Genomic DNA, 18,352 nt, shown 5'->3' with positions numbered 1-18,352 from the left:
ACATTGAAGGGCTGAAGTCAGGGAATTAGAAGAATATGAAAGAGAGGATATGCTATTTAGGGGGAAGCAATGTGGAGCTGGCCCAAGACCCGGACTGGAATTTGGGTTCTGCCACTGGCCAGCCCAGTTCCAAGCTGTACCATCTTAGCTACAAAATGACAAGAAAAACAATAATACCTAGGTTGATATAAAGAGTATGATGTTGCTATAAGGAAAGCACGTAATTAAATTGCCTCTCACACAGTAGGTGCTTGACATATTTTAATTCCTTCCACTTATTTCCAAAATGAGGAGACTAAGAATACCTGTCTTGAAATTTTTCTACAACAATCAACCAGTAATACATACAATTATCTGATGCATAATAGAAGAATAAAGGTTAATTTACTATTATAATTATTAGTGACAATATTATCACTAGTAGTAAAACAGTAAGGAAACCAAAATGAGAGTTATAACCATAAAGTGAGTTCCACCATCTGGGCCTATAATCCTACAAATGCCCTGTGATGACTCATCTCTGCAGACAGCCCTGTGTCATGGTGATACTCACTGGCCTCTGTCATAACCACGTGTCTGCTGGGCCCAAAGTGGCACTCCTCTCCCACTAGAAGAGAATGCTGGGAAGTCTAATGCAGGCTTCTGGTCAAGCAGGCCTGGTCAAGCAGACACTGGACCAGGAAGAGTTCGAGGTCAGGTTCAAACCAGGACCCAAGTTAACCAGAGGTCAAGTACACATGGACAGGGATCCAATTCATCTTGGACAACGCTGGCCACCTTTCCTCTCCCCAGTCTGCCTACCACCCTCTGTCGAATGGTCTTCTAAGACACAGCTCAAGCTGTTCAGATACAAGCGCTCAACTACCTCTTTCTTGCTGCTTGCGGTTCTCAATGATGCCTGGTGTATCCACGAAAGTGACTCGCTCCAGAAGTTTGTGGGGAACCTCGATGCCAATCAGCTTCTCTAGGAAATTCTGGCCAAATTTCTCGAGGGGTGAGAAGGACCGGGCGCTGTCGGCAGCCATGACGATACCCTCGATGGTTTTCAGCTTGGGTCCGTGCATGAGGACAGTGAACTCAGAGGTGGTGGGCTCAGCACCTGCACGCATGGGCACGAGGTCAGTCGGGACACGGTCACCTCTGCGACAGAGACCCTACTACAAGGTAAGTGGGTAAGCCAGGGGTTTCAGGGCAGACTTACCCCAAGAACTGGATGCCCTGCTTGCTAAGCTAGTGTCTTCTTTCTTTTTTTAATTGTAAAATATATGTCACAAAATTGACAGTTTTAACCATTTTTAGGTGTACAATTCAGTGGCATTAAGCACATTCACACCATTGTGCAGTCCTCACCACCATCTATCTCCCAAACTGAAACTGTCCCCACTCATTCCCCCTTCCCAGCCCCCGGTAATCTCTCCTCTACTCTGTCTCTATGGATTGGATGACTCTAGGCACCTCGTAAGTGGAATTGTAAGATATCTGTCCTTTTGTGTCTGACTTATTTCAATATAGTGTCTTCAAGATTCATGCATGTTGTAGCATGTTTCAGAAATGCATTCCTTCTTAAGACTGAATAATACTCCACACTCTATTGTACGGATAGACCCTTTTGTTTATCCATTCATCCATCCATGGATGTTTGGGTGGTTTCTACCTCTCGGCCCTTGTGAGAAATGCTCCTGTGAACACAGATTGTAGCTGCTGGTTTCTTGTAATTCTCATCATTCTATTGAAGACACACATGACTATTTCATCATGCCTTCACATAGGACAGTGACACGCCAACACACAGGCAAGAGAATCCCACTATTACCTGTATAGAGCTGGTAGCGAGTGTTTTCCAACCCGAGGAGGTAGTTTATCATGGTGGATTTGCCAACGCTCCACGGTCCGAGGAACAGCACCATGGGCTTGGAAGTAATCTCCCCATCTGCAGGCAGCAGGAATTAGACATGGAAGTGACTGACAAAGTTTATACGGGAGTGACCCAGTGCTTCCCGCCGCATCCCGCGCCCATCTGACGGAGTTATAGAATTCTACACCAGACCGGGCAGGGTGTGGCAGTCCGTGGCACGTGTCTTGCTGGGTAAGTGCGATCACCCAGTTAAAAGACACCAGGAGACGTGATTTTGGCCTTACACAGATCCTTGGCACACAGGCACCAGAAGGAGGTAAGTGACATCAACAAACACACCAACTCAGAGCTCACTGTGGGTGAGGCCTCCTGGTTTGCATCTGGGGGATGGTTCATAAGAAGGGGAGAAGGGAACTACCACAGGGGAAGAGGTTAAAACTCTGCTACCTGGGGGCGCCTGGCTGGCTCCATCAGTAGAGCGTGTAACTCTTGATCTTGGGGTCGTGAGTTCAAGCCCCACATTGGATGTAGAGACTACTTAAAAATAAAGTCTTAAGGGGCGCCTGGGTGGCTCAGTCAGTTGAGCATCTGCCTTCAGCTCAGGTTGTGATCTCAGGGTCCTGGGATCGAGCCCCACATTGGGCTCCCTGCTCAGCAGGACGCCTTTTTCTCTCTCTCCCTCTGCCTGCAGCTCTCCCTGCTTGTGCTCTCTCTCTGTCTCTCTGTAAAATAAATAAATAAAATCTTTAAAAAAAAAATCCTAAAAAAAAGTAAAAAAAAAAAAAAAAAGACAAACAAACCCTCTGCTATCTGGATCGGGAACAGAAAAAAAAAAAAAAGACATGAAAGAGGCTCACACAATCTTAGACATCCTGGACGGGGGCCCCCTGACATCCTACCTCAGGCTCAGCCTGACCCTGGGCTCCGGGCCAGTCTCAAATTAGCCTCCAGAGACCATGACCTATTTGCCAGGTCCCAGGACCAAGCACTGACTAGGTAGTTCTTGGGTTTCTGGGCCCTGTGTCCAATGTCAGGAAGAGCACCCTGCGTGGGCCACACCAGTTGGGGTCCCTAAGAAGGGAAAGCAGAATCCTCCAGTGCTTTCAAAACCGGGGGCGGGGGGCGGGGGGGATGAGACCGCTGGCTGCTGACTCGCAGGCGTCTGTTCTTGCAACTCGTCTCTGAGCCCCGGCACAGGGGCCAACCCAGTGTCACGTACACCTCAAGTTCTCCAACCTCTTTGTCTCCCTGAGCCCGGCACATAGGCCCTGACAGTAGACACTCTTTTTTTTCCATTTTGATGCATTTAATTTCTTGGTTCAAAAATCAGAAGTATAAAAAGGTATAGAGTGAAAGTCTCCCACCCCTGTCCCCAATCCGCTTAGGCCATAACACCCACTACGTATTCTTTCAGGCATTTTAATGCATGCAATCCAAGCAATAGGAGCAGATATCACATTCCCCATCTTTTTTCTCCAAAGAGGAGTACAGTATTCTTCTTGTTCTGCACCTTGCTTCTTGAGGTGCTGGTTTTCTTTCTCGAAGGTGAAACTTAGTCCCAGAAGACCAAGACGGTGTCTCATAAATGGCAGGCACATAAATAATTGCCTGAAATTGATACCACGGCCCCGCCCCAATCCTCCCTGCCGGAAAACACACACGATGAGTCGCTCGCATCTCTGGGCGTCAGCCCCTGGCTTGAGGACAGGAAGGGATAGGCAGTCGGAGAGGGTGGCAGGAATCCCGTTACAACCACAGAGATGCTACAGAGAATGTCTTTGGCCCAGGCCTGGGAGACATGAGGGGAACTGGACCTTCCAGCTCCAGCAGAGACGAACCAGAAACGAACCAGAAACGGGCTCTCTGGGGACTGCTGTTTCAGCTGTCTGCAGCAGGGGGCGCTACTGCCATGTGCAGGCGGCCACAGGTGAGACACAGGGAGGCTGCGAATCCCTGGCGTCTGCGCCTGAGGGCCCTCTTCTGTGAAGCGGGAATAATGGCTAGCCTAAACACCCTACCCACTTTAGAGCCATCGAGAGCATCACATGAGAGAATACAGAAACCCCCAGTTCACACAGAGAGAGATGTGTAACGCCACTCACCATTCAACCAGACACCACCGTGAAAGTTTTCGGAGAGGAGCAGCTCGGGAAAAGGGCACGGCTGCGGGGGAACAAGACTCTCACAGACCATTGTGGCCACAAACTGGTCCGACCTAAGGCGACTTGGCAACAACTACGAAAATGCTTAACTCCATTGTTGCACTTGGAAACATGTGTCCTACAAATGGATCTGCACGAAAATACCTAGCAATCAGAGTCGCGTTTGGAACGTTTTTGGAACTGAACGTGGCAAATGCCCGATCGTCCGTCAGCTGGACAATGACTATCTAGAGTGGTGTGTTCAGAGGCTCAGAAAGAGCAAAGCACGGCTGCGCACCCACAACCATGCGCTGTGATACCATCGGGCAAAACACAAACAGAGAAGGACGCGCCTGTGTTTGCTCACAGGCACAGAGCAAATGTCTGGAAGTATTTGCAGGAAACTATAACAGAGGGAGTCCCTGAAGTGGAAGGGGAGACGCTGAAAATCAAGAGAGGGATTTTTATTTTTCAATCCGTACTGTTTTCCACTATTTGATTTCTTTTTGGCAACAAGTATCCCTTGTTTTTATTATTCCGAAAATGAATCCAGACCCAAGGAAAGCCAACTGAAGAAGTGATAAGGAGAAAAAAAAAAGGATTCCGGGCAAATTAGGGAACTTGACACATGACTTCTTCGCAGTCAGGGGCCCTGGGGGGCTGTTCAGCACAAGAGGGATGGAAACTGGGAAACCATGACTGTACTACGGAAGCATGAGCGCACGCAAACAACGTGGTCTCCACAAACCCTGTGCAGATATGGGTACCCTTGCAGGGGAAGGATGATCCCGGGACCGAGGCCTCCGGGGGGGATCTAGGAGAGCTCAGCTCCACATGTCCTCACGCCCGCCACTCACACAGCTCAAGAGGGACGGGGGAGGGGCTCTAAGCAAACAGCATCAGCCACGAGGGTACCTGTGATCTCGTGCTGCCGAAGCTCGTTGTATTTGTAAGACTGCTCCAGGGGCTTGATGGATGAGTGGTAGATCTTTCGAAGCCGCTGCAGCACCACTGGGGGCAGAGAAGGGTGAAGGGAGAGGGTGAAGGAAGAGGGTCCAGGCTCACTCTGCAGGACCCCTCCCCCCAGCTGGTAGCCTCACTCTACAGCCATACATTAGCATTCCTGGAGGGAGTTGGTCCACATCCCAACCCTCAGAAATCGTTAACCAAAAGGCATTCCCTCCCACCCTCAAAACCTCCTGCACTATTTTTTTTTTAAACCTGATCCTCTTCTCCCTCCAGGGAGAAGCAACTCCCAGGGTGAGGCAGGGAGCCTGCAGGGTGTGAGGCCCAGAAGGAGGAACTGGGGCCCCAAGCCAGGCTGTCTGGACCCGACCTTCTCACTGCTTCCCTCTAGCTGTGCACCCCATGAGACCCGTGCAAACCCGAGGCTGCTCTGAGCTCCAGCTAGCTCCTCAATGAAGAGGAGACATGAGCCCCACTGAAAGCCTTGGGTTATTCTGAGGATGAAGTGCCAGGAATAAAAGGGCTTTATAAACTGTAAAAACCAAAGCAGATGGAATGAACTCTCATTAGCAAACCTCCCTGGCCACGGCATGAAGGCTGGTACCCGGCCCCCGGCGGCAGTACTGGGATTTGTCCTCGACCCTGGCCCTGTTCCCTCTGCTTGGATCACCTCTCCTCCTCCCTGCCAATCCAGAGCCCCCACCCAGGCCTTGGACACTGCTCTGGGAGCCTCTTCCACAGAGCCCCCCATCTCCAGGGCTCTCAGCCCTGGGGACCTGCCGGCCTCAGAGCCCAGCCCTGGACCCAGCCCCAGTCCCAGGTCCTTCCTCTGGTTACCAGAGTAATCATCCACTGGCTTGTCCTCATTCAGCATCAGAGTTTTCTCAATGTGGGAGCGGTCCCTCATCGGGGCTTCTTCACTCACATCCTCTGCCTCTTCTGGGGAGAGAAGCACAGAGCAGGGTTAGGGCAAAGCTAAGAGCCGGGCTTTGCTCTTTGCAGGAAAGGGCATAAGGAAGTGCTGCAGGAAGGCTTGCCAAGTTCAACTGAACCGAGTTCTGTCTCGAGGAGACTCTGAAAATCCAAACTCAACTTCTGCTAAACTCCATGATCCATTTCACATATTCAACAAATACGGACTGAGTACCTACCATGGGTCAGGACTGAGCTCCATGCTAGGAATGCAGTGGTGCCCAAAACAGACATAGCTCCTGCCCTTGCGGAGTTTTCGGGGGAGAAATCATCTTGAAAGTAAGGTAATAATTACAGTCAGTGTTGTGGCTATGGCAGGAAAGATTCCAGAAGCTATGGGGGCCTAAGATGTGTGCCTACGAAATCTCAGCTGGGGAGTCAGAAACCCTCCCTGGGAGCTGAGATCAGAGGGGAGGAGTTCAGGAGGTAAGATGGGGGCAAGAGACAGGACCCATTTATAGGAGTCTGCGTTACTTCCTAGGAGCACTGGCAGCCAGGGAGGGGCTCTAAGCAAACAGCTGACCTGACAAAAATGAGCATTTTATCAGGATCACACAGGCTACTATGGGGCTTGGGTGGGAGGAGCTGCAGCTGGATGTCTTGGGCCAGAGGGGGGGAGGGCAACCCTCGCTTCTGACCAAGTGGGAGATGCCCTGGTGACCCCCTGCAGGCTCCCAAGGAGGGGTGCCCACGTTGTAGGCCTACCAGGTGGGATGGACTTGGGCATGAGGGGCAGGGGAGACCAGTTCGACAAGGGATGGGAGCAGAGAAGAATCATTGTGCCTCGTGCAACACCTCAGGAATGTGATTCTCCACCAAGATCTGCCGGGGCAGCCCAACCCCAGACGCAGCACAAAAGGGACAGGGGAAAAGGGGAGCCACCGGCTGGCTGCAGGCCCTTCCCCTTGTGGAGGGTGCAAGTGCCCAACAAGCAGTGTGGAAACTAAATCCTGCAAGGAAATCTGTGGGGGAGCCATGCTGGAAAGTGAGGACTGAGCTCAGGCCCTCCATCCTGAAGGCCGCTATTGGTCCAGGCCAGCATATTCAGATGTGGCCTGGGGGGGCGCCGGCCATCCTTAGGATGCACTACATCTCCAGTGATGGCCCTGCCCTCCCCTGCGCCCCATCCCCCAGTCCTGCAGGACATCAGTCCCAGCCAGCCTGAGATTTCTTATCACCATCCTGACCCTGGTCCCCGTCCACCCCACCAGACCCAGCCTAGTCTTCAAGGGGAGAACCCAGGGAGCTCCAGAACACACCATACCCACACCTCTCTCCACCAGCCTGCCACCACAGGGCCCCAAAACCTGCCACTGTGTCCCATGTCCTTCAGGTTAAGGCACTGGCCCACATTAAAGTAGATTGAGGGACCCTAACAGGGAGGCTCCAGAGGGCCTCACTCGGAAGTGACCAGGTTATTCTGGGCCCTACATGGTGCAGCCTCCCACTGGTCCCTCCCAACAGGGTTTAGTGGCTCATGAGCGGCCCAAAGGCACCCCATGGGCCAGGCATCCTGGCCGGGGCCTCCACCCAGCAAACCCGGAGCTGGCTGGGTGTTCTCCCACCCCACCCTGCCCCTGCCTATCCCACCACACACAGGTCTTCCAAGAAGAGTGCTGAGAGCTATCCTGGTGATCCCCTACCCTGAGGCCCCTCCTTAGACTCCTCTGCCTCGTCCCCCTCAGGCCCTGTATTTAATTCCTTGGAGCTCAGCTGGGTCCCCTCGTCATCTCCAGGGCTCTCAGTTCCTGCTGCTTCCTGGGGTTCCTCGGCTTCCTCTGAGGCATCCCCTGCTTCTTCTGAACTCTCCCCATCACCATTCTCCTCCTCAGATTCTTCTGATGGAGCTCCTCCTTCCTCGCCTCCACTATGGTCACCACTCTCTTCTTCAGAGGAGGCCTCGTCCAGGCCCTCCTTGGTTAGCCCTAGTGCCTGGCCCTCGGGGGGGTGGTCCTCCTGGGCGCCCCCTGCCTCGGAGCTCTGTGCATGGCCGGTTTCCGAGGCTGGGCTGGGGCTGGGCTCCCCCCGGTCCTCAGCCCCCTCCTTGGTTTCTGTGTCCATGTCCAAGACTCCATCTGGCACTTCTGGCTCCCGATCAGGCCCTGGGCTGTCCTCCTGTCGTGTCTCAGGGGCGTGGACCTCCGTGACCTCCATGCCAGGAGAAGCTCCCAAGACTTCCGGCTGTGCAGTCCCTCCTGCTGCCCCCTGCGCAGGGTGGTCCCCTCGGACCTCCTCAGCTTCCTCAGGGACCAAGCCACTCCCAGCCTGCCCTTTGGCCTCCCCGGCAGCCCCCTCCTGTCCTGGGCCCTCTCCCAATCCCAGCTCTTCTCCAGGCCCGCCCTCCCCTTCTGTTGGAAGGGTGCTGGCTCCGAGTGGGCCCGCTTCTTCCTCCCCAGACCCCGCAGGGTCCCCAGGGGCAGCTGACTCTGAGGCTGAGGCATTGGAGAGGCTGACTTCGGGACCAGAGCCCGGGCCGTCACCGGCAGGGGCCCCAGTGGCTGTCTGCTCCGAGCTCTCAGCCTCCCTGCCATCCGGGGAGTGAAGGAGCAGGGTCTTCTCTCGAGGGGCCGCCTCCGCATAAAGCGCCCTTTCCTTCTCCTCTAGACTTGCTTCTCCAGCAGAGAAATGATTCTCCAACAAATTGCCAACATCTTCTGTGCCACCCGAAGCGGAAACTTGCAGTTCTAAATGATTAGAACACCATTGGTCAGTTTCACAGGGTTGGCACTCACTCTGCTTCTCTAAAGAGTCTAACGCAACCTAGCTCCTGTCCTCCGGGAGTGAGATGTGGACCTCCCTCCCTGGTCTTCTGAGGCAAGCAGAGCGGGTGTTACTCGGCCTCCCTCCCACCCACTGTCCATCCCTCGGGGAGTGAGCGGCTGAGCTGCCCCAAGAGCCCCACCTCTCAAGCCTCCACTGGGTCCTGATCACCACAAGGAGGGAAACTCAGGGATCCCTTGCGGCAGGCACGTGCAGCCAGGCTCACCAGGAGATCTTTCCACGATAGGACAGATGCTTGGACATTCCACCCCCTCGTCAGTTCCTAGAGTCATTAACCGGCATGCTTTTTATACTGCTATCAGCAAAGGAGTGAAAACAGGTGTGTTCGGGCCAGATCATCTCAGGTTACAGGGCAAGTACTTAGGGGATTACTTGTGGCTCTCGGCCTTATTAAGTCACACATCCAACTCTGTCCCCTTAAGGGCAGGCATTTGCTGGCCTTGCTAGCTTAAATTAGAGGGAACATGGCCTGAGGAGGAGGAGATACCCAAAATGGGCAGGGCTAGGCCTTCCCGGTGGCCTTAGCCAACCCGTTCCCGAGGGGATCCCCTTCTAAGGGCCCATGGCTTTACCAAGAGAGCTGAGGGCACAGAGAGAGCAGAGCAGGAGTGAGGGGGGGACCTAGTCTGTGCCAGAGACCTCTGTCAGGGGGTAAGTGGGATTTATGTGCAAAATGGGGCTAGGGGAGAGGATGGGTTCTATGCCTTCTGTCCCCTCCCACCCAGGCTGGGACCTGTTTAAGGAGGAGGCTCCAGGAGGGGGACGAGGGAGGACTGGCCCCCTGCCTTGGGGTAGCTGAGACAGCCCCGGGGACTCCCTTAACTCACAAAGATGCTTTCTGAGCAAGTGGCATCTCACCTCCGCTGGGGACAGCCTGGTATTCCCATCCCTGCCTCCCACAAAGAAAAACCACATCTTGGGGTGCCCCTCTTGCCTCAGGGTACCCACCCACCTTGTTCCCTGAAAGCTGGGGCAACCTCCAGAGGCCAATAACAAATATTTTCTCCCCACAGCAGCAACCTGCTATCAAATTCAGAAAGAGGAAATTCGGGTGCCTTTATTTATAAAGGAGCGGCTTACACTGATAGGACTCTTTCCAGTTCACGACCTCGACTGATCTCCTTGATTACCATCAGACACATTTCAGAAGGTCTAGAGAAAGTCTTTGACTTGCCTAAGACAACAGGTGGCTAGTGGGTGACTGGAACGCAGAACCGTCTACTCCTCGTCCAGGCCTCCTGCACCAACCTGTGTTCAGGGGTGCACAGGGGAACCCCTTCTCACTGGGACCTCGCCCCTCCCTGCACACACCTTCTCTCCCCGTCTGGACTACAGGAGCCAAGGCGTTAATAATCCTCCCTGTGTTCCCCAGTGCCCAGCCCACAGAAAGTGCCATGAAGAGGTCTGTGGTGACATCTGGGTACAATAAGAATCTCTGGTCCCTCTGGGGAAGAGCTGCACATTACCCATTAAAATTTTCTTTCCTTATTTGTTAATTCTTCTGCTTGCATCTCCATCCCCCCATCCCCACCCCCAACTCCCTAGAGAAAAATCTACGGCAGGAAATTGGTTAAACCCAAAGAGACTGACAGTCTCTGAGCAGCAAGATACATGTAATATATCTCATATAAGACACATTTGTACAATTATTCAGTATGCCAGGCAATGCTTAAGCATTTTATGTAAATAAGACATTAATTGATCTTACTCAATTTACTTCATTTCACTTGCTTCTGGAAGACAAGTCTTACTCTTCTCCCCATTTTTACAGCTGAGAGGTCTGAAATCTGAGACACTGAATGCCTTGCCCAACACACAGCTGGCAGCTGGCTGAAGCCCTTTAACTACAGAGCAGCAAAGGAGGCTGCCTGGCCCTACAGTGGGGTGGTACACCTATGCTACTCAGGGCGTGGTCTGGGCACCCACAGAACCAGCATTACCCGGGGGGCTTGGTAGAGATGCAGACTCTCGGGCCCCAGCTCAGACCCACTGAATCAGAATCTGCATTTTCACAAGATGCCCCAGTGATTTGTTTCCACATTAGTTTGAGAAACACTGGTCTATACCACCTGGTAAAAATGCCTCTGACCCAGCGGTTCTGGGCACTGGCTACACACTGGAATCACCCAGTTCTTGGTGTCACTCCTCCCCCCACCTCAGAGGTTCTGATTGAATTAGGCTGTATCCCCAGCATCGGGATGTTAACCAAAAAAAAAAAAAAAAAAAAAACTTGGGTAATTCTACTAGGCAGCCAAAGCTGCAAACCACTAATAAACAATCTTGAGCCCTGAGGCCCTGAGCCCAAGGCTTCTGCTCCTGGCCCCTCCCTACTAATGTGCCCACTGGGGGCTCCCAAGTTGGATGAGTCACCCAAGGCTTGGCATTCGCCCTTGGAATAGCAATGGTCCAGGCTTCTCTGGTGAATCTAGCCCTTTCCACAGGCCCCTATTGCCCTCTAGTATTGATGATGATGATGGTAGGGATGATGATGCTGATGATGATGATGATGGTGATGGTGATGGTGATGGCGGTGATGGTGAGGATGGTGATGGTGGGGATGATGGGATGGTGGTGATGGTGATGATGGGGATGGTGGTGGTGATGGTAAGGATGGTGGTGATGATGATGGTAAGGATGGTGGTGGTGATGATGGTGAGGGTGATGATGATGATGATGGTGAGGATGGTAGTGGTGATGATGATGGTGATGGTAAGGATGGTGGGGATGGTGATGATGATGGTAAGGATGGTGGTGGTGGTGGTGGTGACGATGATGGTGGGGACGGTGGGTGGAACACACTCTGGGTCTGACCACCTGTGGTGTTTCTAATATTCTCAGAACACCCTCTGTCCCTGGTAAGGCTGAAAGGCCTACATAATCCCAAGGGAGATGAGGACCCCAGACTTTGGGGGCTTATCATGAACTTTACATTGTTGTGTATTTCCACTCCTGGGCCCCAGACAGGAATCCAAATATGTGCATGTGTGTGTGTATACATCCATACCCTTCCCTGGTTTTTATGATTTAGTGTCAAGCTGTCACTGACCTGCCAAGCAATTTGGAGCAAAAAGACCAAGGGTGATGCCTTCATGCCCTGTGACCTTCCTTCCCAGACTAAAAATAACTCTGATGGAAAATCTCTCAATGAAACAAGCTGTGCCATTGGGCCCCCAGAGCCTAATCCCCAGGAAGCAGCTGTGCCATTGGGCCTGATATCTCCTCTGGGAGGCAGTCAGAGGCTTCAAGAGCCTCTGATTAAATTCAGTTCAATTCCATGAAATTAAATCCAGTGTCTTCCCTCCCTCCCTGATCTCCCCAACATCTAGCTGAAGCCCCCTAGTGGCCCCTGGAGGAGGTGGGGGAGGGCACAGGACACCCCAGACACCCTCCAAGGGTTGAGAGCCTGGTAAGATGAGTCTTGGTCTACCCCGGGACTCACAGTGCTGTACTATATGTGCTGCTGCCAAGGCAGCCGCCCTGGCCTGGACAGGCCTGGGTGCTTACATCAGAGTACATGAATAGCAAGCCCCCAGCTCAACCCCACAGATCACGGGAAGGCCCGCGTGCCGCGCAGAGCATGGCATAAACCAGTTCTGCTTTCTCTCCCGACACTGCCTCTGCCATCTTTGGAGTCAGCCTTTCGGCAGCTTGCCACATCCACAGCCCCAACAGGGGCTCCAGGCTCAGTTCCTCTCTCTACTACCAACAAAACACCTGATTTTTCCCCAGCTCCTAACCCATTCCAAAGCACTTCCCACATGGACTCAGAACTGTGGAGTCACCAGGGGCCTTGCCGAGTCCAAGTGCAGTGGGGGGAAGCTCTGGCAGGGAGCTTTAGAGACTTTCCCAAGGTCAGGGTAGGGTTGGGACAGAGCCCAGGTTCATGGCTCTCAGTCCACAGTTCGTTCTGCCCCCACGGAGTTTGCAAATCACGACCCATGAAGGTTAGGGCTCCACCGACGTGCTTCAGAGGTGTGGGAAGATGAAGGAGCTGGGGTTCAGCCACCCCTTTATCTCTTGCCAGGTGCTTCCCTTGGATCTGTCTGTGCCTGCCAGGGACAGGATGGGGGGCCTAAGGATGGGGGATGACAGCCACTGTTCCTGCCTCTCCTGCCTTATCCCTAAAAATCCCACTAGCCTCCTCTTGATCATTTTCCCCAAAAGCCCAAGGAGCCCCCACTACAGGATCTGCTGACTTTGCTGACCAACACGTGCCAGGCACTGAGCTGGGCGGTGTCTCGCCTTCACGCAGAACTTCACGCTTCCCAAAGCAGTTTTACGGTCCCCTTCCCTCCTCCCGGCAGCCCTCTGAGTCATGGGAAGCAAGGACTATTAACCTCTAAGAAAGCGGACACAAGGAAGTCAAGTTCTTTGCCCAACAAGCATTCCAGGAATGGGCTAGAGCCCGGGCCAAGAAACCAAGCGGAGCTCCCTGGCCACGTGCGGGCGGCACCCAAGACCTGCGGGGCTTTCCAAGCACAGACGCCCAGTCTCCAAGGGCGGGACAGCGTGAAGCTGCGTGTTGCAGAAGGTGATGCTAATGAGCACCAACATTTGAGAACCACTGCTCTGAGCCACCCTCAGTGCCAGGTGTCAGGGAGTCTGTGTTGAAGCTGGAGATCGGGAGAAGAAAGGTCAGAACCCGAGATTTTGTTTGGCTGACCTGTTCTGATCCCACCTCTAGGTGCTGAATTTATTCAGTGCCTCCACGGAATAGAAGGTAACTCAATCCCACCTGTCCAAGACTCTTTAGCACATGTTTCTAAGGCTCTGCCAAGGTTATCCTCCATGTGTCTTTTCATCCATTTGAAACTACGGAGTCCAAGTCACACACAGGCAAAATATCTTTGGCGGTCACGCATACACAGTATGCAGATGAGTCATCCGTAATAAGGCCCCAGGGGGACAATCACTTTCTAGTTCTAGCCTTGGACACATCTGTACCCAGGAGTCAGGAACACCAGTCTTGCATCCAGAGGGTCCCAGGTCTTTCACCAGGCTGTCCTTCACCCAAACACATAGACAGCTCATCGGTCGTGCCTCAAGTGCAGCTGAGAGCCCTTCAGAAAGAGTTTGCAGATCCAGAATGGCAGACCCCTTCCGCGTCCTTGATCTTGTCTCTGAACACTCCTGGACTGGGCCAATGGTCAGCAGCTTCTTTGGGGGTCGCATTTTTTTCTTGACCTTATTTACAGAATAAATGTTCACCACTCAGGGCCCCTTGTTCTTTGGCTTTTTGGATGAGGCTTCAGACAGCTTTGCAGATGCCCATGCTGAGGACCCTAGAAGGGAAGTGTCCACATCCTCCCATAACCCCAGGACCCTCTCTCTCGCCATTTGGTTGGCCTTTACCTCTTTCCCCCCAGACAAGGGACCCAGGGCACAGTGGGCGAGGCAGCCATCCTGGGAAGGTTCTTTGTCCTCCCGGCCAAGCTGCTAAAGTCAAGGTTAATCCCACCAGGACAGCTAGTCCCCAGCTGGACTCCAGCCCCAAAATGATTCACCCAGGGGACAGGACACAATGACAAGGGCACCAATCAGAGAGAACCATGGGATTAGGCGTCAAAAGGGACCCCCTCACAGACCAGACCAAGTGGTTTGATTTCACTAATCAGCAGCCTAAAACTCTGAGGAGTGGCTGCCCCAAGGCCACAGGGCTGGTTAAACCAATCAGCCGTGGGCTGGTTCTAGAAGCCAGCTCTTCACCAACTGAGCCTCATCGGCTTTCCTGGCACCAGGCCACCAACCCCCAGAAAGGAGAGGAGGTGAGCCAGCTTCTTAGTCCATCCTCTTCCTCCTCCCTTTAAAAAGGATTTAGACTTCAAGACAATTGCTTTTAACCCATAAAGTCCAGAAAATTGACAGAACTCCACTCCCCTCTTCCCCATCCCTAATTCCTGGGAATTCTTGCTTTGGGGGCTATGGAGAGAAATCACCCACAATCCCACAACCATCACATATACACGTTCTTATTGCTAATGCCCAGAGGATTCATGAATGCAGATGAGCACTCACTTTCCAAAGGCAAATACTTCTGGAAGAAGTAAAACCTGAAGTCTTCACCCCTCGGTGTGACTCAATTATTAAAGGGATAGCCTGTGGAAAACCCAGTTTTCCCAGAGATCAGCCCTGCCTGAAGTGAACAGAAACCCTTGTAGGAGTCATTGGACAATACTTCCTCCATTCAGAGGGGCTGATCTGGGCGGGAGAGGGAAGGCAGGAGGGAGAGGTACACGCTAGATCCCGAGAGAGGTGGCTGGCCCTCCCCACCCAAAGACGTGGAGTCTCCCTGGAGTCTGGAGGATGACCTCTGGGAGGGCTGATGGTTGAGTTTCGGTCACCCGGGGAGAGACCTACTGGGAGTGTGGCCCCCCGAGGTCCTGGTCAGATGGCTGCCCTGAGTTCCGGCCAGAGCCACCTGGGCTTGCAAGTGAGGGGAGCAATGACTTACCAGACGCACCGCATCCCCAAGGCACGGAAGCAGGGCGGAGTCTGCTTGATTCTCGAGCTTTGGAAATGGATTTGACACTTTGCCCAGCCTGGGCCAGGACCACATCTCGGGGCTGCCCTCTGCCACGAGACCCAGACCCAGACCGGTCTCTGGAGGGGGTCAGAAGTTAGGAGAGCTCCTCCGTGTCTCACTAACCAGCAGTGTGACCTTGGTCCTCACTCCCCCTGCAGCAACTCCATTCATCCATAAAATGCGGGTAATAATACCTCCTTTGCTATCCCCTTCAAAGTATTTTAAGCCCCGGATGATGTTTAAAAGCATCCTGCAGGGCGCCTGGGTGGCTCAGTTGGTTAAGCGACTGCCTTCGGCTCAGGTCATGATCCTGGAGTCCCTGGATCGAGTCCCGCATCGGGCTCCCTGCTCGGCAGGGAGTCTGCTTCTCCCTCTGACCCTACCCCTCTCATGTGCTTGCTCTCTCATTCTCTCTCTCTCAAATAAATAAATAAATAAATAAATAAATAAAAGCATCCTGCAATGTCAGATATAATAATACTAATTTCCTAGAAGAGCAAAGATGCCAGGTCAAATCCCAAGTTCACTGAGGGGGCCAAAACAGAACAAGCTTCGGACAGGAGCCAAGCTGGCTCACCTTCACTCCACCCGTTCCAACCCTCTGTTTCTGGGGGGTCGGTCAGTGGGCCAGAACAGTCTTTCTGCCTGGGGCTCCTTCTCCTTACTCCCCTTCTCCCAGCCAGAAGCACTCCGACGAGGAGTTGTGGACATGCTGGGGGTAACCTGATTTTTTCCATGAGGTTCCAGCTGGCCTGGGACAGGAATGGGCCTCAGCTGTCAACACTCCTGGGGCCCAGATCTGGTCCTGCTGAGCCCCACGTTGACTCCTGTGGTGACTGACCCCCACTTCCAGTCAGCCCTGACTCACCCAGAAACAAGGCCACGCACAGCTTCCTCGGCCCCCCAACCTCCCAGACTCCTTCCATCCACCACGGAAGGGAGGTGACCGTGCATGTCGCCCCCAGCACAAATGCGCCCCAGGAGGATGCCTAAGCAGACGCACTTGTGGGCTGCGTGCGCCTGAGAACGGCCGAGAGGCTCTGCCCGGAGGAAGTGGCAGCTCTCAGAGGTGGCAACGCTGCAGGCGAAGCCACCACAGTGCCAACGTGTCTTCATTGTCCTTGGAAGAAGCGAGCCCAGGGAGCAAAGCAATAAGCCCTTCAGAAATGACTCGGGCCTTGAGAAAGTAGCTTTGACCGAGCCACAGAGATGGAGCAAGAGTGGTTCTAGCTCCGCTTGAGCGGCGCTCCGCTTGCCCTGCTCGGCTGAAATCAGAGCTAATGTTGTTGCAGCTTTGAGGGGTCTGTGCAACCAGAGGCGGGCCCTTCGCCCCTGTGAGTGGGGCCCGGCCTCCCCCACACCTGCTCAGAAGGCGTCCTTAGCAGAGCTCACCTCCAGCCGCAGAGAAGCAGTTTGCCCCCCAGTCTGCTCAGAGAAGGTTATGGAGGAAGATCAAGCCAAGAGCAGAGGCTAGAGCAGCGAAAACATGACTATTCTGCCCCGTGTGTTGCCCTGTGTGCTCCGGCCCAAAGACCCTTCCAGCAAAACTGCTATCCAGATGCCAAGATGCAGATCTTTCCACCTTCTCTCCCAAAGGGCTTCACCAAGTTCGCAACAGATGGGCTCCACTCCTGGGTTCTCACACTCATGGTCCCAAACTTCATCTTGTTTTGGTTATTTTTGCGTTAGAGGTTTGTAGCACTGGAAGGAAACTTAGAAATTAACTAGCCCAACTCACTCATTTCACAGCGGAGGTGACCGAGCCTGCTGGAAGCTGCCTACTGAGCTGGGGGCAAAGATGAACACAGGGGCGCCTGAGTAGCTCAGTCATTAAGCGTCTGCCTTTGGCTCAGGTCATGATCCCAGGGTCCTGGGATCGAGCCCCGCATCGGGCTCCCTGCTCGGTGGGAAGTCTGCTTCTCTCTCTCCCACTCCCCCTGCTTGTGTTCCCTCTCTCGCTGTGTCTCTCTCTGTCAAATAAATAAATAAAATCTTTAAAAAAAAAAAAAAAGAAAAGAAAAAGCTGAACATAAACACAAAGTCCCTGGACCCCTCACCCCCTCCCTGAGACCCAGGACTCCTGGGATTGCCCATCCGTTCCCCCCGTTGTTCCTATATAACGCATAGCATCTCAAGGGCCAGCCAAGGGCTCTGACATCAGGCTGGGTCCCCGAGCACAGCTCTCAATGGAGATTCTGGGAAGGACTGGGGTAAGGTTCAAGCTCGAGGAGGCCACGGACGCTCGGCCCAGCCCCGCATTCCCCATGACTCCGGGTGCTCTGGTGTCACAGGGAGGAGAATGCAGGGAGGGGCTCACTGTCCCGTCACCAGGGGACAAAGGTCAGCTGGTCCCACAAAAGCTACATGAGATCAGCTCTTAGCTTCTGAGTTCAGGACTGCAGAGGCCAAACAAGACGAGCCAGAAGAGGCTTCCAGAGTCTGGGTCACGAGGGAAAAGGAAGAAGACCTCTGCCCACTTGCTGCTCCATGGACGGTACAAACTCCCTAAGCCTCTCAAGCACTTCAGAGCTTGGAACACCACAGGCAAAGAATATCCAGGCGGCTCTGTGGTAGAACGTTCTAGAAATCCCATGTCTCCCCAGGGAGCAGGCTTCCCGGTTTGTATCCTCAAGTGGCCTAGCCCACTGAACCTCAGACACGTGGGCCACGCTTTCCCAGTGAGAGGTGGCTCTGTCCCTCCCTCAGAGCTCCCCCTCTGAACATCCCCACCCCAGAGGAGAAATCATTTCAGGCAATCAAACCCAAGAGCGGCTTCCTTCTTGGTAGCGTTAGTGTTACCAAGGGCCTGAGCTCTCGTCTTGTCTCTTCAAACACTGAAACCAACCAAGGCTCTTGTCACCCAGAGCTTTCTTTTCCTTCAGCAGCCTGGTGACCATGCAGGTCAGGGCGAGCGGAATTCTAGTTCCCACGGGGCTCCCCTGGGGAGAAGCAGGTCAAAGCCAAGGGCAGGCCAGAGGGCGGGGCAAGAGCAAGTGAACATTCCGCACTCACTGTCCCCGGGGTGACCCTTCCTGATCAACACCAAGGGCCCCACACAGTCTCCGCCAGGCCACATCTGAGGAGCTCCAGCCAGAGGCCTGCCTGCCTGCCAGC

The 18,352-nt window shown here is 53.6% G+C and overlaps 1 protein-coding gene across 1 annotated transcript in view; it reads right to left on the bottom strand.

Annotated features, from left to right (window-relative positions):
• SRL (sarcalumenin) overlaps positions 1–18,352 on the bottom strand; it is a 36,691-nt gene that overhangs the window by 3,518 nt on the left and 14,821 nt on the right. Inside the window, exons 2-5 of the mRNA XM_036090864.2 lie at positions 5,800–5,901; positions 4,912–5,007; positions 1,814–1,930; positions 866–1,099 (exon numbers count right to left, since the gene is read on the bottom strand). Of these exons, the coding sequence (XP_035946757.1) occupies positions 866–1,099; positions 1,814–1,930; positions 4,912–5,007; positions 5,800–5,901 (549 nt within the window). The remainder of the gene's footprint in view (positions 1–865; positions 1,100–1,813; positions 1,931–4,911; positions 5,008–5,799; positions 5,902–18,352) is intronic.

This window comes from Halichoerus grypus, chromosome 6 (genome assembly GCF_964656455.1).
Source record: "Halichoerus grypus chromosome 6, mHalGry1.hap1.1, whole genome shotgun sequence".
NCBI classification, from domain to species: Eukaryota; Metazoa; Chordata; class Mammalia; order Carnivora; family Phocidae; genus Halichoerus; species Halichoerus grypus.
Note: the sequence above shows the minus strand (reverse complement) of the source record. Positions and strands in the feature narration are given on the sequence as shown.